At 44.8% G+C, this 24,492-nt stretch overlaps 2 protein-coding genes across 2 annotated transcripts in view; one reads left to right on the forward strand and one right to left on the reverse strand.

Moving 5' to 3' along the window:
* Nucleotides 1–4,873, forward strand: part of LOC139048002 (protein-cysteine N-palmitoyltransferase Rasp-like) — a 36,088-nt gene extending 31,215 nt beyond the window's left edge. Inside the window, exons 8-9 of the mRNA XM_070522287.1 lie at nt 1,244–1,279; nt 4,771–4,873. The gene's annotated coding sequence lies outside the window, so the exon portion shown is untranslated. The remainder of the gene's footprint in view (nt 1–1,243; nt 1,280–4,770) is intronic.
* Nucleotides 213–24,034, reverse strand: LOC139047838 (uncharacterized). Its single transcript, XM_070521977.1, has 6 exons — nt 24,022–24,034; nt 20,326–20,463; nt 18,049–18,146; nt 13,822–13,954; nt 9,055–9,295; nt 213–390 (listed from the first exon to the last, which is right to left on the reverse strand). The coding sequence occupies exons 1-6, from the start codon at nt 24,032–24,034 to the stop codon at nt 213–215; spliced, it is 801 nt and encodes a 266-aa protein (XP_070378078.1).
* Between the last annotated feature and the right edge of the window lie 458 nt (nt 24,035–24,492).

A 24,492-nucleotide genomic window follows, 5' to 3' on the forward strand; every position in this document is an offset into this window, starting at 1 on the left:
GTACATCATCAAGCATGAGTTGTACCCCAAGTTTGACTTTCTTATACATTTTCTTTTTCAGGCCGACAGTTTGTTTTGCTCTATGAAACAGGTGCTGCCTTTCATATACCATACACAATATGTAGCTAGCGCTGACGGATTAACTCGTAACAAAGATATATGATTTGTACTTTTAATCCACTGGTTGTATTCTTGGGGTAGCTTATCCTAGCCTAATTCATGCAGGTAGTAGCCACTTTATGAGCGCAATGCGAGGCCAACATCATAAGAAATAAGTCTGCAGTGTATTGGCGAGGCCAAGAGGGACAGTCCCACTGAAGGGCGGCCGATGGTCCCGACGCTGTACTTGCGCTTGGCCAAGGACGCTGGGACAGTTGGTTTGCTACTCTGCTTTGGTGGAGGGGAATAGCAACAGAAAGAAAAAAAGAGAATACAGTAAATGTACGCTGCATTCACCCACCTGAATGTTAGCTACAGAGTTTGTTACAGGCTTCTTGAAACCCATCAGACATCTGCTTCTGTGTACAGTTGCCCGATTGGTTACTACAACTAATAAACTGTGCGCGCGCTCCATGTCCAGTGTTGTTATTTCAATGGGCTAGAATTTCACATGTCAGCGAGTATCGTGGAGGGAAGTTGTTTTGACATCGTTTAGAGGATACTTGTAGAATAAGCATTACCACTGCTTTCGCCACCCCAAGAGCAGCAGATTGCACCAAGTCATTGCGACAAGAATTGGTTTCTTCAAACCGTCATAAAGGCGCCGCAGAGTAGTGTAACTCTGTAGGCATAAAGTGTATTGACCATTAGTACCGGGTTCAGTGTAGATGTGAGCTGCAAGATAAATTCTTTATCATACACTTTTGTGAAAGAACGCTGATGGATGTCTGCCTATGGCACAATTTTCATCAAATATCAGCAGATAGGCTAGATGGACTAAAGAATGATGCAAGCCTGATAGCATAGGCAGATGTTTACGAGTTTTGTGTGGAAGCCACACGGTGTTTCCTGCCAGCTAAATTGAGAAGAAAGAAGCAGAATCGCTGGCAGAATTGTTCAGCCTGCAGGATAAAGCAACCATAAGGTCAATGAAGGCGAGTTCGACAAAGAGGCTGGGGCCTCCGGTGCATTCGTAATTGCATATATATATTGGTTAACTTTAAAGCAAGTTGTCCAAATATATTCTCACTTCATTGCATATATAAAATTATATTTATCTTTCCTTGCATTCTTTTACGCTCAGATACTTCGACCGTGGCATGCACCTCTGGATCAAAAGGTAAGTCAAAACAGCAAACAAAGAATCGTAAAACAGCGAAGTCACTGAACCCTAGACTTATGCCACCGGGGCGAAAAGCCTGCGAAACGTATTTGGCGCCCTTGTAGTTGAGATCATCCTAAGTAACATTCGGCAAGCTGAATGATGTTTTACGTGCTTGCAACAGCTTTCTGTGGGCCTTTGAAAGTTGCTTGAATAATCTAAATACCGATCACTTCGTTATTGAATGAGCATTAAATGCAGACAACGAAGGTGTATCAATATCGCCACAGACCGTCATTTTGCACTCTTTGGCGGACGGCCTACTTAAATTATGCTCCAGTCCTGGCTTAAAGATAGCAAAAAGAACACTTTCGAGGAGAGAGCATCGAATTCTATAACGACGCAATCTAATTTGCTCTCCAGCAAGCAGGCGACGTAGGCGACTAGGAGAAAAAATATTTCAAGCTTTAGCTTGGGCTACAGATTGAAGTAAACGAGTGATACAAGTAGGAGCTGCGGGGTGGAGTGGAATCCAGAGAGCGTCATTATTGAAACTTATCATCGAGTTAAAGGAACGTTTACGAGGCGTGCAGTGTTAAAGCAGCGCTAAATAACAACATTAAGCCGAGTCTGATCGGCGCATTATTCGCTCATCGTTTTCTGTGTGCCAATGAATCCCTTTGCTGCGTACAAAATTGGTGCCAAAGTTCCCGTTGCTGCTTTTCAATTTGAACCACCCACACCGTAAGAAAACAGTTAACGTAATCTCCACTTAACCTCCCTTTATGCCACTTTCTGGGAATCAGCCAGTGCTGGCGTAACATGAGGACCACTATAGTCTACTGCAGGTAGCGCCGCTCCAATATTCTTGGTTTCATCATATTTCTCGCTGAATAGAAGCTCTGTTCTCAATATGAATGAGGGATTCGTTATAACAGAAGCCTAATATTTCAGTTTAGCTCAAGTTCATATTTTTCTTTAGCTTCATTTTAAGTGCGCGCGATCTCTATGCAAGAGGCACGTAATGCATAGGGAAACGCAAGTGTCGAAAAAGGATACGTGCTGGTCGTCAAAGTGCAGGAGTATGTAGTTGGTTTGTCACAAATATGAGATATGTTGAGTACCACTGCAGCCTGAAATAAAATGGCAGCGAAGGGTTGCCTATCTCTACGAGCTTCTAAGCAAACAAATATGCAATACACTTTCCCATTGCAGTAAAATCAAAAATACAAGGCCAGGGTGAACTTTGTAAAGGCGCGTGTGCATTCCACAACACTGAAGTAGCCGATAAAGACGCCTAGTTGCACAGCTTGGCTTTCTGGACCGTATGATAACACAGCCCCTAACAGAGAGACAAGCGCAGAGAAAAGATCAAGCAGAGGAAGATGAATCAAATGCGCGCCCAATATGCTACGCTACCCAGGGGTGAGCATGAAGGCAAGAAATTGTGGCCTTGCAGACATTGCACCTCGATGGGGCCCGACGTGTGACCGAAGAACAGCTGTCGTCGTTTGTCGCCACCCGATGGATAAGAAATATTTAGCTTGATTTTTTCTTATACCAGTGCAAGCACCACGGTGTGGTAAGCATGCAGCTAGTCAGCAGGAGCGATGCAGCGTGTGCGCGCAAAGCTCCCGCCAGCAGCATAAAGCAGAACGCTGCTCTAGCTCCCTCGCAGTGTAGACCAAGCAGAGTGACGGTGCATACCATTGAGTTCGTCACTTTTGCAGCCAAACACGGAGACTTTCTAATCCTCCAGGCGCAGTTCACGCATACACGACGATAGCGTGACAGCACGACGGCAGTGTTGGCAACGGTTACCCCACGAGTACCCCTCGAGCGTCCGTACGATTGCTATTGTATTGAAGGTAATAAAGGATAGGAAGGTGGGCGGCAGCATTGCTCATACCCCTGTCTGCCCATCACGTTCGCAGTCAGCCACTGACCTAAGTCAATTTCAAACATCTTACAACACCGAGGAGCTACATGGTGAATTGCCCTTTCGGCATTAGAAGGCTGTACGCATTGCGACAACCGTGCAAGATTACCGCGTGGTCCTTCCATGGGCTCGCATGTACCTCCTGGCGCTACAGCACGGGAAAACCATCCAGATTATTCTTGGGCTTGCCGGAGGCCTCGTGCATCGCTGGCATCCTCGTCGCGACAGTGACTTCGCCGCTGTCCTTGCTGCTCCTACATCGTGACCTCCATCACGTTGACAGGCAACATCACACCGCGGATAGCGCGGCTCTGCTCTCAAGGTTGCGGAGGCGACTTTACTTGCACATGGAAATACTGTGTCAGTTGTGCCACGCGGTCTCCGGCCATCCTCCCACGCTAGCCTTCCCGCCACCTCCTCCGCACCATCAGGCACCGGAGGTGCCTACTACGCTGTATGGCCTCACGAAGAAGGCAGCCCCATCCTGTTCCCTGTACCAGGTGTTGACGTTCCAGGGCCAGCTGGATGGATATCTCTACATCTATACGGATGGCGCCGTCCATCCCGACTCCAGATCTGCCACCGCAGCTTGTGTTACCCTTGTCTTGGAGCACTCCAGAGTGTGCCAGCCGCCTTTACCGGCAAGCTCCGCCGCTGCTGAGGGGGTTGGCCTGCATCTGGCAGTGGACCTGCTGGCGGAGCACCCCTGATTCGCCGGTCGTCATCGTTACCGACTCACGACCGCCGATCATAGCTTTTCAACGACAGCGAACTGCTGGCCTTGCCGTCGCCCTGCTGGCAGAAACTTGTTTCGCGACCTTGTTTAGAGGGGCTTCAGACTGTCGCTACAGTGGCTCTCCTCGCACGTCTGCACCTAGGATAACGGCAAGGCTTAATCCCTGGTAAAGACAGCACACCATGCCACTGCACCTGTGAGCACCGCTGTAACCTTCTTCGACTATGCAAGGCACACGTTGCAGTGGCACCTTACGGCGCTCCAGTTCGATCGGCGCGTAGGCAGTGGAAAACCCTCCCCCGTTCCCCCGTTCCCCCGTCCCCTTCCTGATCGCCTCCTCACAAGGCGAGAGAAGTCTGTTGTGTGGCGCCTCCGGACCAGCTGCTCCCAGAGGTGCAGCAAAGGCTCCATACGAGGCCGCTCAGCGCGTGGGGAGATTGAAACTAAAGGGATTTTAGCTGAAACAATCCAGCATCTTTGTTTTTCGCCGCACTTTCTACAAAGAGAGGGCTTCTCTCTACGCGTCATTTAATCACCTGGAACTCACTGTGGTCTCGGCATTGCAACTGCTGTTCCCCGACCGGCACCACGGCTCCACCTTCAAGCGCATTCTCGCGTTCCTGCAGCACACGGGACTGTTGAGTAACTTGTTAATGTGCCGCCTGGTCGCCACTGAAAGCCAAGGGCTCTTATTTTTCCCTGTATTACCCTCCCCTTCTCGAAAGCACTGTGTCGTCCTCCCCAAAGAATTGCAGAAAATATTGACTTTTCATCATCACGTTCTCTCTCTCTCTCTATCTGTACTGTCTTACTATGAAGACACCTTTTTTGCAGATATATCTACGATCCCCTGGTTGGTGATAGAAGAGGGGCAACCTGGATATTACTGGGCGCGGCGTTTGGGTTCAGCTTCAGCTGGCTTTGGCATGGCATGGACAGGCTGTCAACTGTGTGGTCCGTTCTCAGTGTGCTCGGCATCGCAACGGAAGTGCTTGCTGCTGAAGCCCGGAAACTGCGGCCCATCAGGGACTTTGAGGTATGGAAACCGCGCTAGAAGTGACGAGACATTAAGCTGAGGGTCAGTGTAAAATCGAGGCATAAACACTCAGAATTGACCGTGATCCCCTTTACGCCTTATTACACGTACTAAAGTTAGTTGCTGGGCATGTTATTATTTTTAACCTGGGGTGCTATGCAGGATGCGTCGAGTTTGGCGAAACTCGGGATCTTCACGAGCTCTGGCGACACCCCAAGATGAAAGCACGAATGGTACCGAGACACAGTTTATCGTTCGACAAGCCTCCAGTTTCATTGGTTTATCTAGATTCACTCTGGCTGGCTATCATTCCTTGGGCGTTGCCTTCTGGGCGGTCGACAAACTGGGGCTCACGTGATCATACCGGCGGTGCATGGTCGTGCCATCTTTCACTTGTTTGTCGTTCCACCGAGTGCATTACATGCAGAAGCAAGTTGTAAAACAAATGCATTTAGTACAATATTATTAGTTACTTTAACGTGGTTTAGAAGCATTTTGAAGCTTACGAGATGTGCACTGAATGCGTCTTAGACTAATTTGTAATTTAGTACGCTTCGCATTATACCACGAGGGAGCGCTGTAGTGGCGTCATCACATCATGTCACATCCATTCACCGGGCAAGCATGGCGGCTAAGCATCAGAGAGGCCCAGTGTAAACAAACCCGTACAACGAGCTTGCAGTGCGCGACGTAGTGATCAGGCTCGACGAAGGCCACTATTTCTTGGATAGTTCTGTTCCTCCGTGGGCAATCTTCCCGTGCACCCGGTAAGACTGCCAATAGCTTCGGCGATTTTACAGATCGCAACGCGCACCTACTGTTCACGGCGAAGTGCTGAAGAAACAACTTGTTCGGTGCTGCTTCTGCGAGTGCGCTGAGTTCCTCCACTCTGCGTGACTGCGAGCGTCACGAACATTACATAGTGTGGGCAAAAGGTAGACATCCTATATAGCTACGATGCGACGAGGTGGTACCGACGATGGATCTCGCTACCAACACAGTGAAGGAGACTTCGACAAACTGCAGATAAGTATATTTCTACTGTTTCATATTTAGCATAATAATAGTGCACGGATTAAGTCACTTTCGTAGTAACGAACTGAATGTCCAGCAGTTTAAAGAAGGCAGTGAGAACCAATGAGTGTTCGTGCTTTTACGTGCAAGTGGGCCCGCGAAAATATGGAATAGATGAAGGTAACCTTCACTAACTTGGTGAGGCAACAGAAATTCATGAGTGACATTAAGCTAGAAAATTTATGGAAGAGTATCTTTATCCAAGTAAAATATCAATAGCAAGTACTGATATAAAGCAGGAAACTTATACAAAAATTTCATGGGTTGAACAGCACATGGAAGGCATTACCGAATCGTGATCGCCACGTTACCGATATCCTTGAAAACAGTCTAGAATCATTGCATTCCACCGGTTATGCAATATGGGACATAAACCTGGAGGTTAACAAAGAAACTTGAGATGTCAAGGACTGTGTAGAAAGCGAAGTAACAAAAATTGTTGCAGATAGCATTAAGGCAGGAAGACAGTGGCGTAGTAAACCGTGGCAACTGATATGCTAGTTGAGATTAAAAAAGAAAGGAATCGGCAGGCAGGCCATGCACGTATTCGATCACTTGTTGCCAATTCATATCAGGTGATTACATAAGCATTACAGAATGAATGTCAAGGAGAGAGAACTACAGCCAAGGATGGTAGAAAATCGCGTAATGGGACAAGAATATGATGTTTGTAGGCATAGGATGCAATCAGCTCGTATAAGACGGGATCGTAGGGTGAGGCATTTGTTTTGGAGCGAACAAAAATAGGTTTGTGGTGCTGACAGTAGAGACTCGTGAAGGTGCAGGGCCACCTCAGCTGCTGGCACACTAATCAACATGACAATTGGCTCTGAAAAAGAAAACCCCAGTTTTGAAAAATAAAGCAACGTTGTCCCAACGCATTGTTTTACTAAGCATACTACACTAGAGGCTTCCACATTTAAGGGCACTTAGTACTAATAGTGCAACGAGCATTTTTCTTTGAAAATAATGGTTTGTACGTGGCCGATTCATTCCAATACACTTTTTTGCAGCAAAACATTCTGCTGCTGGAGCCACTCAACCGCCTGGTGGCAGTAGGCGAGCGCCAGGCACGTGCTCTTGAGAGTGCGGCAAAGGTCCAGAGGGCTGCTCCGCAACAGTAGTATCGGTGCTTTCACTGCTCTCCTGTCGAGCCCACAGAAGGCACCTTATAAAGGAGCTTTCAGTTTAATATTTTGTTAAACTGAAAGCTGCATCGCTGAACACCACTGAATTTGTTTCTCTTTTTATTGGCATTGGACTTTCTCTTACGAAACCATGTATACACACTACTTGCGTAATCATATGCAAAACGTCGCCAAGACATTTCTTTCCTTTAGTTTGCCTTGGCACAGGGACGTCCAGAGGGCATACATAAGGAAAGCTAATGGCCATAGTAGACAAGAGCTGAAAGGGCATAAGTGTACAGGCTTTCAAAGGACAGTATACGTGTTTCACACAATAGCGCTATAATATACAGGGTGTTTTTTTATACTATACAGCATTGTTAAAATCGCGTGTACTAGATAGCAAGATTCTAGTCATTGTGACATTTCACTTCATTACTTGCGCATGATATCAAAATGCATGTGGAAACAAAATTTTACTCATTCATGATTTAACCATCACTTTACGGCGCAATTCGCACTTTGCGAATCATAGGTGGTGAGTTGGCAAGCCGTATCCATTTCGAACGGATTCTCAGGACGGCACCAGTTTGGAAAGGTTCATTCCTGCTGTGTGCGAAGAAGAAATTGATCGGCGTTGCAGATATTTTCAGGTTTGAAAGCATGAAACGAAGTGTTCTTGTTTCTCTTTTCTTATGAATTGAGTGGAACAACACTACACCTTAAATACAAGTTTGAAAGCGCTTCTAACGCAACGGGTGCTATCCTCAGAATTTGTTCGAAGGGACGTGCCTTGTAAGTAAACCGACTGAAGTTGTGTATTGCAATATGTGCTCGAAATTTTGTAGAATTGTAAAAGGGCGTTCCGCCTCCTGGAGCAATTAAATTCAATGGTTACGATCGCGCTATCTGGTAGAGGCAACTCTTAAAACCTGTGATAGTCAAGACAAAAACCCGATATGTTTCCTGCAGATCTATAGAATGCGTAACTGAAGTAATAAATGACTCCGCGGTTTCTACTGATTGCCTTCTCCTACTTTGTATTATGAAATCAGCGCGCATATATTGCAGAAGAGAGTCATGGAAGCAAAACGGCTGCTTCGTAAGAAAAGCGTTATTAGCTTTCTCTCGCTTGGCCAACTCTACAAAGTGATTGATTAGAACTGATTCGTGGCAAGCTTGTGAAAACGAGATTATGGTTTCCTGGAAAGTCCTCCTGTATTTGCACCAGAACTATAGACAGGCTGCCCTTGCGCTTCTATCTATTTCGTTGGTACGCGGTTCCTTCAATGGTAGAGGAAACGTTCACTGCTTATTGCCAGATGAGCCGCATTCGCGTGTGACGTTTGTGGCTTATATTAAACAAGAATAGAAGACGTTATGTCAAAAAAGGCGTCTATATAATAACAACCGAAAATGGCGGATTTTTATTGAGCGACTCTAGTGTCTGACACATGCTGAAACTAACGCGAGAGGTCTCCGGCTGATTTTGGATGACTATCCGAGGTTCTCTACAGTAAATTAGCATTATTTTTTATTTCCGAAATTTCAGCCTTGATTGAAACAAGGCGCCGCAATTGGGAGTCGATTCCTAGACCTCGTGCGCCACTTTGGATCGTTTTTCTCGCCTGATGAACGCTTCTCTGCCGCCGCGAAACCACAGCCTCAAAAAGCAAATTTTAGGAACACCTCGCGAATGATCGATGGGGTTGAACGTCCTGCAGCAACAGTGGGGCTGCGAGAAGAAATATTAGCTGCTTGGGCAGGGAATCGAACCAGCGACCTCCAGCACAGCCACCGAGACCCTCCCCTGTTGCCCACCCCCCACCCTTTGGCGGGTGACGTCACGAGCGTCTTGTCAGGAGTGTCACGTGGACTCACTTCGAGGTGAAAGAGAGGCCGCACGTTGTCTGCCGATAGGTGGCGCAGACGTTCCTGAACGCCTCGAAGCTCATCTGGCTGAGGACCGCACGCACCGTCCTGTTGAAGACCCGCACGTGAGTGAAGACCACGATGTCGCACGCATTGTCGGGCGGAAACAGCGGTTTCATGGCAGCCGCGGTCGCGCCCACCGAGCACATGAGCGGCGGGGGTGGCGGCGGGGGTGGCGTCGTCGATCGGGCTACGAGAACCAATGAAAGCGAGGGCAGTTAAATGGGCGTCGCCGTGATCGTCATCAATTAACTTCTTCGCGATGATAAATCGGCGTTTTGTGGCGCAAGGGCCGAGTGTATGGCCATAGAGTGCCAGTACTTGCTCTTAAGTAGGACCAATAGGGCACACCCTATATAAGCTTACACTTGAAGTCCGCATTGAAGGAGACGGAAATACGAAGAGAAGGACATATGGGCGAGCGCTGTCAGACAAATGTTTATTAGTAGCAGAACACCAGTTTAGTACACATGCAATTAAGAGATATGCCAATATAAACTCTATAAGAAGATGATCATCATCATCAATAGCTAAGGCACCAGCACTCTTTGTGCCAATGAAAGAGAACCTCTACATACTCATTCTCATTATCATTATGTCATCGTCGTCGCCATAGGTTTCGTTATCATCTTACTATTTCTTACGCTATTTACACCATGGTCATGCGCTCACTTTCAATAACGAATGGAACGAAAGGCGTTTTGAAATCCGCGCACCTGGTTGGCTCTTTCTGCATTAGCGCCGCAGAATGAAGGCGATGGGGCTGGCGTAGTTTGCTGATCTTTCCCAGTTGAAAAAACACAACGCAAAATTTCAGACTGCCATATTTTGGGATGTTCTGTAGTCCGACGTTCTGTAGTTCTTCAGCTACACCTAACTGAAAATTGACAGAGATGTCTTTAGGGCTACGTAAATGTGTTAGTGCAAAAATGTAGAAAGTGAACAAAAATTTTCGCCGGGGATCCGAACTTGCGACGTGATGATTCTGATCCCATTATCTTACCACTGCCCTACGCCGAACGTGGTTAGACTAGTACATTTCATCCATGTCAACAGTAACAATCGTTCTCTTGGCTGCTCTTTACATTTGTATGTTGAGAGAGCAATGGGTTCGCTTTCCCTTCGCCATAAACTGGCGCCTCTCTAAAAGAGAAGTGTTACCATCGGCCTGTACTCCGTGAAATGCTAGAACATCAACTTCGCTTTACGGTATCTATACGGGTTAAGAAATTCATAAATAGACCACGGTGACCGGGGACACTGTTAGGGTTATTGCTGCTAATTTCGACAGCTGTCACTCGCTCTTTACACTTTTGAGCGCGCATATAATTCTTGTCTTCAGCGCAACATTGGTACATAAACGTTCACGAATAAATGCTCATTTAAATAGCCTACCCGTTTCTCAGGACAGCGCTTCTGCCAGAACACCGACAGCCGAGCGAGGAAGATTTTCACCCAATTTAGCGGAACCCAAAACTTATTTTCCGCTGAGCAAAAGTTTATGCAATATTTCTGGGAAATTAACTAATCTGTCAGAGTTACACCACGTGTCAGTCCACAGGCTTGTGTACCTCATGTTAGAAACCAAAACAAAATAGATGCGCAGTCGTTCCCGCAGACGCTTTTATTTCGATCAACGGCCGATTATGAGGAAGCTGGTAAAGGGGGTGATGGGTGCCTCATCGTCACGGCACAATTACGACAATTTTCATGCCGGTGTCGATGCTAGCAGCATTGCCGTATTCAGAGGACGCATCATTGAATACCATGCAAGAGAAAAGTAGTGTGCACACCACTGATGTGAAACTGGCATAAAATTTGAAAGCGTCGCAACGGAAAGCGCTTCTGTCTCGGCGTCAGAACTTATGTTGTTGCTATAAAAAGTGGCACATTTCTAACGCCACGAAAGAGTCTGCCGTCGCGACAGAGAGTTCCTGTTTCGACGTCAGAATCGCTGTCGCTACAGAAAGTTGTTGCGAATTCAGAACTCTTATTGACGAGACAGAACACTTCTGTTACGATTTCTGAACTCTTGGTCATGGCGACACAATGTTTCTGTCGCAACGACAGAATTTCCGTCATAACGTCAGAATCGCTGCCGCGATAGAACAATTTTGCTGCTACTTCAGAACTCTTGTGCTCGCAGCAGAACCTTTTTCCTGGGACTTCCGAACTCTTCGCAATCGCGAATAAATGTTACTGCTGCGACGTCAGAATTCCTGTCGTAACACCAGAAATGTCTCTCCCAGCTACACAAACGTCAGGAACTTCTGTCGTACGGAAGCAATTTCTGTGGTCACGACAGAAATTTCTGTAGTTGGCATGGAAATTTCTGTAGTATCGACAAATATTTATCTTGTCTTTTTCAACGGGGTTGATTTCAGCGATCATTAAAATTCAGCGTGTGTCTGCGAGGTGATCCCATTACGAGGGAGAAAACCTTTCCAAAGGATCTTCTATATCCCCTGATCTATATCTGCCGTTCTCGCCTCGTTCCTGCGAATTTCCTAATCACCTAACTCTGTGTAACACTCTACTACCTCCCACCTCGCTTACTTCCCATTGAACCCATTTAGTTACTGTAGTAGACCATTGCGTCTGCGTTTGCATTGGATCATATTCCAAATGTTACTTCTTCCTTTCTGTTTAAAAGAGAACAATGTACACCTCCATGGGTATGCTACTGTACACTGTTATCCTTCACCGTTAGGCCTAATGTTTCTTCGTTCCATCCCGAGCTGTGCGGTCTTTGACTTCATTTTCAGTGTGTTATTTTCAAAGGTTTTCTCTGATAGAACTACAAGAATGCCTTGATTTGCTTTTCTTGCCAAGTATGTCAGAAATACCTACATCACTTGGAAGCATCTGCCTAATTGCACTCCAGATCAAGCTTTTACTCTTCTGCGGAGTTTCAGCTCATAATCTGCGTCAACTCTGGGTGCGTGACCTCAATAAATATGTTATTTGATTGCTTCAAGGAGCTGTTATTATTCCATTCGAGTTTGGATCGAATACTCAGGACAGCTCTTGGAATCAGTCGGTCCCTTTTAAGTTTATGCTCGAACCGCATCGCTGGAACATTTGTTCGACGTCGCGGATTTCAAGGTGTATTTGCATGCATCGGCTGTTTGTCTTGCAGAAAAATTAAGAAGACTAACTAGAATGTTTTGCTTGAGAACACAGTGTAACCCTTGCTAATAGATAAACCCAATTCGAGTCCTCGGTAGAGGCCTTCAATATCTATGATGTGTGGTAGTGATATTGCGGGACCCTAAATGGCACGTGTCCCCTCCTCTTTTCTTCTTGTTTTAATAAGGCATCGCTCACTTTGAATTATTCCACAAGGATACTATTTACCAATCCAGCGTACATTCAAGACATTTCCTGCAGTTTGGGTCTATACAGTAATTGTCGCGTAGCGCAGCATCGTACGCAGGCAGTTACAAACGCCTCGTATCCATTTTGCCTCCGTCTAGCGACATTGCGTTCTTGCCTGTTTCATTCAAAATATCACGCCACCATAGAGTGCACGGAGAAACCAGCTTTCGCGGATGAAGGCAGTCGTGAGAGCTGAATGTTGGGCAAACGCTCGTACATGTAATGGGGAAGGCAGCGCAAAAACCACCGAAACGACAACGAAAAAACGCAGTAAACAGGGCGGCAGAGGAAGGGAAAGGCATGCCGTGTGCTTAACACATGATACAGCAAGCCTGAAGTGAACGTTCGACATAGTACGAGAGAAACGGTTACTCAAAAGTTCTTGAAATCGAACCGCCTAAAAGATTTTAGCAGAGTGGCGACATATTGTATAAAGTAAAATCAAAAAAGTACAAAAAAACGGACTCGGACAAGACAACACTAAAAGCACTTCGTTGTGTTCAATATTGTCGGTGACTTCATTGTGAGCTTTTGATTTTACGTTATATCATGAACAAATTAGTCCAGCAACGAGCCTTGTAAGAGACATTGCGACTCTTTACAGTAACGGAAAGACGGTGCCGCTGATAGCAGAAGGTTTGCTTTGTAGTCTGATTACTTTAACCCTGGGGGTATTTTTGGAGGTGACGCACTAATGACGTTCGTTATCTGGAACCACTTTTGTTTGTCTCTCGCATTAGCAAATACTTCTTACTGAACAAAAATCAAGGTGCACCTTGATTTATCTGCCTCGTTCTTTCAGTCTTTGCTCTATTTGCGATTTTCTTCACACTGCATCTATGAGCCTAAACAAAAATTCGCGTACGACGGTCACGCGACACTTAGCCGCGTTTATTAACATTTTATTATTGTTTTGTATAGCATACATCGCATCTGAGTTCGGATATGTAATAAAGTGAGCGTTGTGTGTTGGCTGTTTAGAGCGATTTTTTTTTGCTCACCGATTGTGTAGAAATCGGTAACGAATCATGGCGCCTCATTTGTGTTTGTATAAGTGCGTACGTCCACTCCTGCGACAAGCATGGTATCATCTCAACAACTGGCCCCACAAAAAATTCAAGCTTCTTTTTGTCACCTTTAACCCTATTCCACATGCTTCCACTTACTTGTTGTGAAAGAACACAGTTCCGAAGGTATGAAGTTTGGCTACGCTAGATTTCTGCTATATATTCATGGCACGTCAACAAAGGAGAATTTCTACCTCACTACCTATCGCGACATCCAGGTATCGTTCTGCGACCCGATTACAGCGCGTATGACATATATCTGAAAACTCACCCGAGGGCGTAGTAGGCACCGTGCTGCTCGCCGTCATCATCGCAGTCACCGTCGCCATCGGTGTCGCCACGGTGCTGGAGGTCGAAGGTGTCGTTCGTCTCATAGGTTGAGTGTGTAGCGTTGTGGGGAGGGGCTAGAGGTGGGACGGAGACCCAGTAGCGTGAGATATTATGACGTGACAATATTAACTGCGGCATTGTTTGCAACGTGAGATTTTATTGCGATAGCAATTATGTGGACACTCCTGGCGCATTTCCGCCGTCGCCGTCGCCGTGAAGTACCGCATGACTGAAAGCGTGTGAGGGTGAGCCGGTGAACGCGGTTCAATCTCGTGTGAGCGAGTGAGGAACGCAGCCCGGATGTGTGCCCTCTCCTGTGGCGCGCGAGGCAGTGGGATCAGGCGCGGGAGGAGGGGCGTTCTTCACCGACGGCTGCTAGGGTACCTCGATGGCCTCCTCGCCCGCCACTCCGTACAGAGTGGAGACAACCGCGGCGCCTACTACGGCGTTGGCCACGCGAATCGCGGACGCCGTATAAGTAGGCGCCTTTGGCGGACGCGGTAGGGACTCGTTGCCGGCGCTCGTGTGTCTTGAACGCGATCTACGACGTGACCAAAGTGCGCGCCCGCGCGGGCCTCATCTTCAAGGGATCTGCAATGCTTAGAGAGTGCGTGTAGTGCCGGTACTGTCGTATGGGCTGTGTTTTCGACGTTTCGCTCGTTTTGAAGTGGCAGATACATGGGTGTCAGTTGGCTCGCGAGCTGCTGCCGCGATTCCTTAATCCAGCATTTTCAGAGACAGTTTCCGCTCTCATCCAGCGAGATGGGTTCATGTTTACCTGTGCGCTCGTAACACCGTGCTGGATAGTTTAGTTATAACACGTTGATGGGCTAGTTGCTTTCAAGCTATGATAGAATGATTAAGCGCGACTGAACAAGGACGTAGAACGAAGCACACACACAAAGCCAGCGCTGTCTTTGTATGTCTGTTTCTTTCTACGTCCTCGTTGAGTCACGCTTACATATTCTATCGTTGTTAGTTTAGTTAGTAAGCGAATGTTTTCAAGCCTATACGGCCGATAAAACTACTACCCTTACTTCGTACAGCTATCTGCTAATTTGCCATCGCAATCGGTGCTTCGCCTTTCGCGCGGGAGTGCAAATTTTCTGACACACCGTGAAACGAGATGTTGTAGGAAATAAATGCTGGCAAAGAGCCAAATTTCCTGGCCATTTCCGCTGTATTACTTATTCACGCCATTTTTTTCTTTTTGACTGAATGAGTGTGACACGAGACAGCTAGCAGTGAGACAGTACACTGTTTCGACTACAATCAACAAAAAGTACGTATTCCTTTAAATAGCGAAAGTGAACTTGCTACTGCCGTAAATATAGAGCTTACAGTCAGACTGTTTTTCCTTGATTTTATTTATTTTTCGTGTAGTAATGATGATGCTGATGATGTGTGGTGTTTAATTGTCCAAGGAATTCGTTTAGTGCGAAAGCAACCCCAATTACAGTTCACTGCGGCACTTGGTGTCATTATGTAGCGTGTATAATCAAACGCTAAGCGTAGAAGCTGTGTATAACTTACGCCTCTTAACTTTACAGCTATCAATCGGTACTATCATTCCTCAGCAGCATGGTTTCGCATCAGGACCCTCCACAACTGCCTACCTAGTTAGCTTCATGATGCATGCCTGTCAAGCAGTGTATAAAAAAGTGCAGCTTGATGTGATTTATTTTACCTCAGTAAGGGTTTTGATGTTGTATGCCACAAAATACTCCTTCAAAAGTTGACACAACTTGATCTGCACCAATCTGTCACAGCGCTGATAAGAAGCTACCTATGCGAACCATGCGCCAACGTTAGCATAAATGGTCAGTTGTCACTTATCCGGTTAAAAATGGAGTTCCCCAAGGGTCTGTCTTGGGCCCTCCTCTTTTCTCGCTGTTTATTAACGACATTTTGGCAGTCATTCAAAACTGCAGTTTTGTTATATGGTGATGACGCGAAACTTTTCAAAGCGGTAAAAAACTTTTAAAGATTGCGCCGCTCTTCCGAAAGACATTGCGAATTTCGCGTCATGGTGCACTGGAAACAAGCTGGTCATAAACGCATCAAAAGCGAAAATTGTAAGCTTCACGCGGGAGACTAACAGGACTTTATTTTCCTATAGCGTTAAAAAACGCTCTCCTGCCAAGAACTCAGGGAACAAAGGAGCTTGGAGTGTACTTCGATGACTCTGAGTTTTTTACCCTATACTCAACAGATGAGCAGCATGCACCTCGAACGCTCGGGAAACTATGTCGGTTGACGAGAGACTTCCAACAACCTGGGCCATTGGTAACATTATGTAGGAGCATATGCCTTCTAGTTCTTGAGTAAACCTCCGTCATTTGTGCCGGCACTTGTAGGTCAAATTGGGAGCTTCTCGCAAATGTGCAAAAATCTTCACATCTATATTTAAACATCGATTCCGTAGAAAGCCTTCTATCACCGTAGAGCTGACACTGACGCTCACGTTATGTGCCCTCACCTGTAGGCGCAACAAATCGGATGTTAATCTTCTCCTCAAATTACCACATAGAAAAATCTGCTGCTCGCACTTGCTTTCAATGTGCCCTTTTACATACCGCATAAAAGCACTAGGAAACAGCGCGCCTTTCAGCCTTACAATTTTTGTGACCTTCCAATTTTTGTGACCATCTATCTAGAGTGCAGGTGACAAATAACGCCCATTCAGAGTTCCTCGATATCTTCATGACTAATTTTAATATTTTCCTGAGAGGAACTGCAGAGGAATTTCGATAACTGAACAAAACTCTGGTCTGTTCTGTGTTCCATCATTCTGTAATTCTTTTCTGTTTCTCTACTTTTATTTTGTATTCTGTGCGTGTACACATGTTATGATCTGTTGAAATCTGTGTTCGCGAACTTACCTTTATTATGTTGTGTGTGTGCGTGCGTGTGTGCGTCTGTGGGTATGCAATATTTTTTTTGCGCATTCTTTTGCCGAGTGAGCCTGCAACAAGACCCTCGAGGTTGTTCATGGGCACTTTAACAAACACCTCTGATTGCTTGATTGATTGATTGACTGACTAATTGACTGATTTATTTATTTTGTGCAACAGCATTACCGTTACCTTGGAACAGTGCATTGGTATAAATGCCGCATGTGTGTAATAGTCACAACCAGTTGTAACAAGTACGTTAGTCATTTGTGAGACCTCTTCTCATTACCTACTTAAAGCGTTTAGTGGGCATTTTGTGAATACACACTTACTATCCTGTTCAAAATATGACATTTCTGTACTTCGCAATAAACATCTTTATTTACTTGAAATTTCTTAAATTGAAGTGACATGTCAGGCGGGAGTGGTAGTTGTTGGTAGTTGGTAGTTGTTGCAAACACAAGTATACCTACGCAGCGACACAGCGTAGCCGGCTAATTAAAAGGATTAATATAAAACTATTACTTTGTTGTTATGCAATGATAACTACGGCATTTAAGCATGTATGGTAGTGTGCAATCGTTGCTACTGGTGCGGGAGGCAATGCCGGTAACCCAGAGAAGTTTCGGCGAATATATATAAGCTGGCGGGGACGTTGGTAAAGACTTATTTGCAATTATTTATCAAATTTTGATGTCCACCACCGCTAAAAATATTGTCTCCAAAAAATAGAAATTTTTATCACATTCAGATGCAGTCGTCGCTAAGACGCCCGTTGCAACTTTGCGAAGCCGCTTTAGGTGACTCGCTTACGGCAGACACTGTGGTGATGCCGACTTCAGACAAATCAGAGCAAGTCACACCTCGTAATGTATGCCAATGCAATGAAAAAACGCACGTACAATACACGTGTCAGGGCCAATGTCATGTTAAGCTTTCGTGAAGCCCTCGCTTAAATACAATGCATAATACTGTTCCACCTTCAGCATCGCGTCTTGCAGCACAGTGATGACATGTGACTGCGTCGCATGTCACGGGTAACCGGACTACGCCACTCACGTGACCCACGTGACCGCGCATGATGCTAAGCCAATTCGTTATATGAACGCTGTCCCACGTGCGAGACATTCGGCCAGTGAGCGGTAGCAGCGGCAACCATCGAGATCGACAAAGTCCGCTAAGGTTAGCAGAGAACGCTTCGCAGTTAAAGCGAGCTGTCTTGCGGCAGCACGGGGTTCTGTCCCGCATGATTCGTGGTAGACGCCATGACTCACTGTGGTAGTTATCTCTTCGACGACGGGGACTTCCGGGGGAGGTGGGGCGTCACCACCGCCAGATCGGTTGCTGCGCGCTGCGTCGTCCACCTCGGAGCCTAGCGAACAAAAAAACAAAAAAAGAAACCAGCCGCGATGATGTGATACCTTATCCGCATCTTTGCGAGGTGCTTGGTTATAATTATTGACTGTTCGGCTTTGTTTACGTTCGCTGCGTAGGTGAACACTGACGGTTGCGCTCGAAGAACAAATTACATGCCGGAAAGTTTCTTTTTTGTTTCTGCCTATTTGCTCGATTGGGTGCAAACCCGAGGTTCGGCGAGAATTATCGTATATTTCACAACTATAGCATGTTTTCTCTGAATGAGCAATGTTCAAGACACGTTGCCGTTCAACTTGGTGTTTTAGAAGCAAACATGTTAGTCAGCATGAAACGGCAGCCACAAAACACACATAGGCGCATGACACAGGGTGTGTTTACGACCAATTTTAGGCATCGAAATGCACATATGCCAGGTGTTTCATTTTAGTGATTGTCGAATTTCTAAAAGCAATCACCTCATAAATATAGCACAAGTCCACTCAATTAGCGAAATTACTCAGTGAGGCAGGAATAAGTAGCACGAGAAATAAATGTATTTATTAGGCATATTAACAAAACTTCCCTAACCAGCTATTTTACTAATTGCTCTATGGCAAAAGATTGCTACAGGCACAAGCACATACAGCAAGTCGACGCGTTCTCGGGCCCCATACGCTCGGAAAGGATTTTGATGTTATAAAATTAGTTTTTTGATAGCCATGCAATCAGACTTCCGTAAAAATACACTGTCCCATTTGCTTTCTTTTTTGATAACACCTTTTTTATGAATTAAAGCGAAATAAACAGAACGCCAAATGAATTTCGTCCCAGACTTGAGGAAAACATATCTCGAAACTTACGTCATCCTATGAATTTGTTGCCGTTGAATATGGCTTACGGATTCATCGGCTACAACTTGTAAACTGCGAAACATGCCGCGCAAGTACCAGGCTAAAGTTTATTTATTTAAACTCTGCTAATAATTAAGAAGGCCCAGTTCGAATTGACGTGCAAAAAATTTTGTGTTTAATGCAGTAATTTCTCTTCAGGAGTGGAAGTCTCCTTCGTGTCGCTCGCAAATTTTTAAAATTGTGTTAACCTTAAAATATAACATCATATTTCGTGATATCAATTCGCAGACACTACGTTCAAACCACACAGTCTACGACACAGCAGACTAAGCGAGCGCGTGGCCTCACCTTCTATGCAGCTACAGCTAAAGAAACGTTCGCATTGTTACGCCAGCAGCTTTGAAAATTCGGGTTGCCAGACTACAATGTTTTAACGAATAAATTCAAGACAACATCAACAACGCAAAAAGCGATTACTTTAGGCATGTCGAAAGCATGAATTTCACTCATCTAGCGTAGTGTTTTCATTTTCTGTACGAGGAACGCGGCACGATGGAGAGTTGCTTTGGTAAAAATATGGTGTCACAGCACATTTAAAGAACAAATGCAAGGAAATTGTAGTTTACAGAAAACTGCTATAAGCGAGTAGTGTATACTATTGAATCAATTTTGGTAAAGCCACAGAGCCCGTATATGTTTATTCTCCTGATATACCCATCTCATTATAGTACCGAATGTGATGCACTAAATATGACGCAGACCCCGGCACAATGCCTCCGTGTTTTGTTTTTATTATTATTGTGCGGCATCCAGAATGTTGCCACTAGCATCCATGGGCGGCGACCAACTAAAGTTAATGCAGAGTAGCCACGCATTCCGGGCCATTGCGTCACTTCCGGCGAGTGATAATAGCGAGCGGCGTTGCAAATTCTCTCTTGCTTTGGTATAAAAAATGCGTCTGTTTTGCGAGCGTTACAAGACCCATTCACTAGAATTTCTAACGTACAATTAAGCACGGAAACTGACCTTTGCAAACAGTTCACAGTATTGTGGCAGTTGGGATCAAAGAATTACATAATAAAGGGCTATCGAGAGATATTCACTTTATTGTGTTTTCAAAGATCCGTGAATTCTGAGAGGTAGTGAACGATCGAGGGTGAGGAAATGAAATAAACATCATGGAAGGCTAATGGGCTAATGGAGCTTTTCAGTAAAGGTGTACGTTTCTAGCACTGCCTATGCGGCGTAACGCTCTCTACGCGTGTGTACATTAGAATGATGTATTTCCAACAGTCTGTTTTTACTGGTGCTGTCACAAAATCAGTTAGAACCATGGATACTTACTGTCACCCTGGTAGGCCAACAGGAACACCACGGTAACCGTGGCGAGTGCGAATAATATGAACACGCCGCACACGGCGAGCACGCATCTCTTGCCCGTGCCTTCTTCCCTGGGAGTGGAAAGGGAGGTGTTGTTGCACACTGAGGTATGCGAAACAATGTATCGATTGGCGAATGTGTTCTGCGGAAAACCGTAAGGTTGTCGTGAAGTAGAAAGATTCGTTTAGTGAATGCAACTTCGTGCTACAGTCGGGAGGATGAAAATTTGCACCTTTCATTGTAAGAATTTCAAGGTACGCGCGGTTGTGAAACTTCAAAAGGCAAAAAAAAGAGAAAGATAGCAAAGTTATTAGACCTAAGGCAGCGCACTTTCCATCGGAGCAGTTTCTTCGGAGCTACTGTGTAAGAAAGTTCAATTGTCCTTGCTTGAAAATAACACTTTTAAAGTTAGCCGCATACAACTTACTCGTTTGCCACTTGAGTAACGTATAAAGCTTTCGAGCACTTTTTGAAATAATTGTTTACCAAATGAGCCAAGGCCGCATATCAACCACATGCTTTCCGTTTCCCATACACGAACTAATAACAATGCGCAACATAAGCAATACGTAACATCAATAATAGCAATATGATAAAGGCAATGGCAAGGGAAATTTCAAGGAATTTGGGTCAATAATTAGCTGAGAAAAAATTTATAAACCGCGGATTTCTGCTTCTTTGGGTGTGTTATATGAAACGTTTGCATAGTTTCCCCGCTGTTCTGAGAGGACGAAAGGAAGTAGCAGTTGCATATATATATATATATATATATATATATATATATATATATATATATATATATATATATATATATATATATATATATATATATATATATATATATATATATATATATATATATAGAACTAAACGGAGCACCCTGTTAACTTTTGGTGAAAACATGTGGGGCAGGTTATTGGTGCTGCATAGGTAGAGTTTCCGATTAATCCCCGCCTTTCAAAATCAACTACGAATGCAAGCGACCTGGCGTGTTATATGCGTATCTTACAAGCAGCACACAATTTTATTCGCTATCATGAGACAAATATAAATGTCATCGAAGTCAAATTTAACCATTAAAGTGGGAACGCAATCGGAAACCTGTTTACGATGGCAAATGAGTGTGGTTAAAATATCGCCTCTGCAAACAAATTCCTTAAGAAAGTGCTCGAAATTTTATTTTATATGCGCCCGAGGATCCAAATGAGTGAGCCATGTGCGGGCGACGTCCGAACGTGTGCGGTTTCATCTCAGGCAGCTGGAGGTGTAAATGCAGCTGCTCAAAAGAAGGAGCATCGCTTAAACTTGAGCGGTGATTCTGCAAGGTCCCACAAGCCCGCTGTGTTCGTGTATTTTTCTTCGCTCTGTTTTTTCTGTTGTTGCTTCGCAGTTCAATGTCAACTGCCCCATTAATGCGGAACATGAAGTGCGCGAGACGACTTGTGTTGGTGCGCTTTCCTTCCGCGCTACGGAACCTCACTGAAATAACTGAAGTGCTCAGCAACCTACACATTTATTAGCACCAGGCTCAACCTCCCCGAAAATAGAGCCAAATAAGTTGTTTTCTTTTTTTTAAGTATCAGTCAGACTGTTACTGGGGACCCCCAGTTTTGCAGATTTTTTTCTTTAATGCCGGGCCCGTTTATTCATGTAGCACCACCTGTACACCGACCGAGAGAGCGAGATAAGTGTCACGGAGACTCAGTGTCACACTTTTCTACCTGTAACCACTTTCTCATTACACGTCATGTCCTGGAAGCTATAACGCAATAGAGTGAAAAATATAGCGCGAATGTATACACGTCACCAGGGGGTGGGGAGCCAGCGATTGCTTCCAGCTACAAAATCTAGAAGCATTTACTAGCTGCTTCTTCAATTACTGTAAGTGAAAATGAATTTGCATTTTATTTCTTGCGTATTCCGTGTCGAAGTCCTGCGCTCGCATTTACAATGAGTTGAAGACTGATAATTCAAGATTGTGGGGAAAGGCCATAACGTTCACAGTTAGGTTTTTGACGACGAGGAGGTGAAATTTATGAATCAATATATGCCGCATTTATTTTTGTTTTGCTTCTGTATTAGGTGCTCGAAACGCGATGTTTAGAAGCCGAGAGCGATTTGATAGTGACGTCATCAGAGATGTTGTGAGAGTGTTGTTGTGGCTGCTGATTTCACGAAACCAGGCGGAGTGCGCGGGTGATCATAGAATGGAAAAAGAAGGCGAAACTAAAGAGAAACGACAGTTTTTAAACTAAATAATAAGTGAACTTCAGCCGGTTCTAGTTAAAATGGCGATATTTGGAAATCTTTCTACTATTTATCTAGCCTCTAAAAGCATGTTGCGGAAAAATTGAATGCCTTCGCTTTTTCCTAAGCTGCTTTTACAAATTCTCTCAAGCAGTCATAAAGACGGATTCCAGAACATGTCCACTCGCAATCTTTTTGGTATGACGAGCCTAAAATTACTATTACGTAGACCATTGTGGCAGTGAACTTACTCAGGTTTAGCTGGAAAGAAAGAAAAAAGGTAAAATTGATTTATTGCCTTTACGAGAGTTCACACGCAGAATGAAAACAATTGCTATGATGCTTACTTCCCTGATCTTTGGATTCAGGACGGTTTACGAAATAATTTCAGGGCTTACACGAATAATCTATGAGGATAACGCTCCTGCATGACGCCTCCAGAGAGCACTAAATGAACAAACGCCATTCGGTAAATATGAACAGTAACTTGTTTACGTTTACCTGTGTCAGGTTATCTCACATTGTTATTGCGTTTGCGACCGCGAGAACGCCTTATTGGCACAAAAGGAACCTTCGGAGCACAGGAAGTGTCAGGATATAAATATTTTGAACGCGTCTTCGCTGGCATATAGATAATCGCCGAGGCATAATGGAGCTTGCTTCTTCAAGATCGTCCTTATATTATACCCAGAGGCCTCTAACTGGTTGTCATTGTTGCTGTAAAAATATTTCATCTGAAAAACCCTTGAAATGAAACTTGAAAGATTCCTGGCTCACTTGAATGTTAGTTTTTCTTTTCCCTGTTCGAAGTGGTCGCTGTTAGGACCTAGTTGTGTCTTGCTAGTTACTAGTGCCGGTTTAGCTAGTGTCTACACTGTCGCACTAAACTTGCGACGATCATGGCCAGGGTAGCTTTTGTTACACTGCCCATCGCATCACTCATCAATTCATCTTAACGAGGTGGTGCCATGTTCGCGAGCACTTATTCCTTGAGATGTTCGTGAAACCAGCTTTCTGCGGCACAATAAGGTCTACGTGACAATGACGATGACAAGTCTCGAACTTGGCACATTCCCACAATAGAAAATGCGCCGAGAATAGCTGTATGAAAAACAACGTAGAAAGCTTCGACAACGTTAATGCCAACCAAGACGTCACAACGACAACGCCGCCTAATTTACAAAGCCGCTCACAGTATTCGGAGGCGCCAAGTGCATATGTGATAGCACTGCAAATGTACAGAGAAAATTAGTTCACTAAATTCTTGCAAGTGGCACTGCCTCACTCCGCTCCTGACGTCAGCTGTAGAAGTCCCGGCCTCGGATTATATCTTAATGTTTCAGTTCGGACATTCAAAATGACTCATTGTGCGTAAGAAGCACGAAGCCTTTAAGAAATTAACTGCCTTCTCACTTGCGGCCTTCATAGTCATGAAGAAAAAAGACGAATGGAAAAAATACAATATTTCAAATTTGAAGGTCGACTGAAGTATCATGTCAAAGTAACGACAAGCATGTGGGACGTTTTCCTACTTCACAACGCAAACAAGAAATTTTGGCTGTTTTGCATAAAAGAAACAAAAATAAAGAAACAGTGTTAATAATATTCCGACCAAATATATACGTTGTCTAAGCTACTGTTATCCAAGCTATACAAAACAAAAAAATATTGAGGTAACATGGTGCAAGGTACAATCTTAAGACTGGTGGTTCTCATCAAACGTCTGGAAACCAAACATACTAAGTTTTCAATCAATCAGTCAATCAAATGTATTATTCTTAGATGTTACTATAATCACAAAGGAAAGGTAGTACAGAGGGTGGTCCCAAAATAATTATATAAAAATAATAACTGTATTTCGCATCATCCTTTCTAAATTTTTGC

The sequence above is a fragment of the Dermacentor albipictus genome, chromosome 7 (genome assembly GCF_038994185.2).
Source record: "Dermacentor albipictus isolate Rhodes 1998 colony chromosome 7, USDA_Dalb.pri_finalv2, whole genome shotgun sequence".
Taxonomy (NCBI): Eukaryota; Metazoa; Arthropoda; class Arachnida; order Ixodida; family Ixodidae; genus Dermacentor; species Dermacentor albipictus.

Excerpts from the sequence above, each read along its gene's own strand:
- LOC139047838 (XM_070521977.1), bottom strand. Across the intron at positions 13,955-18,048 it reads TCGAAGAGATAACTACCACA|CCCCTCCCCACAACGCTACA; the intron begins GTGAGTCATGGC and ends TCCCACCTCTAG. Across the intron at positions 391-9,054 it reads GGCCTCTCTTTCACCTCGAA|CAGAGTAGCAAACCAACTGT; the intron begins GTGAGTCCACGT and ends CCTCCACCAAAG.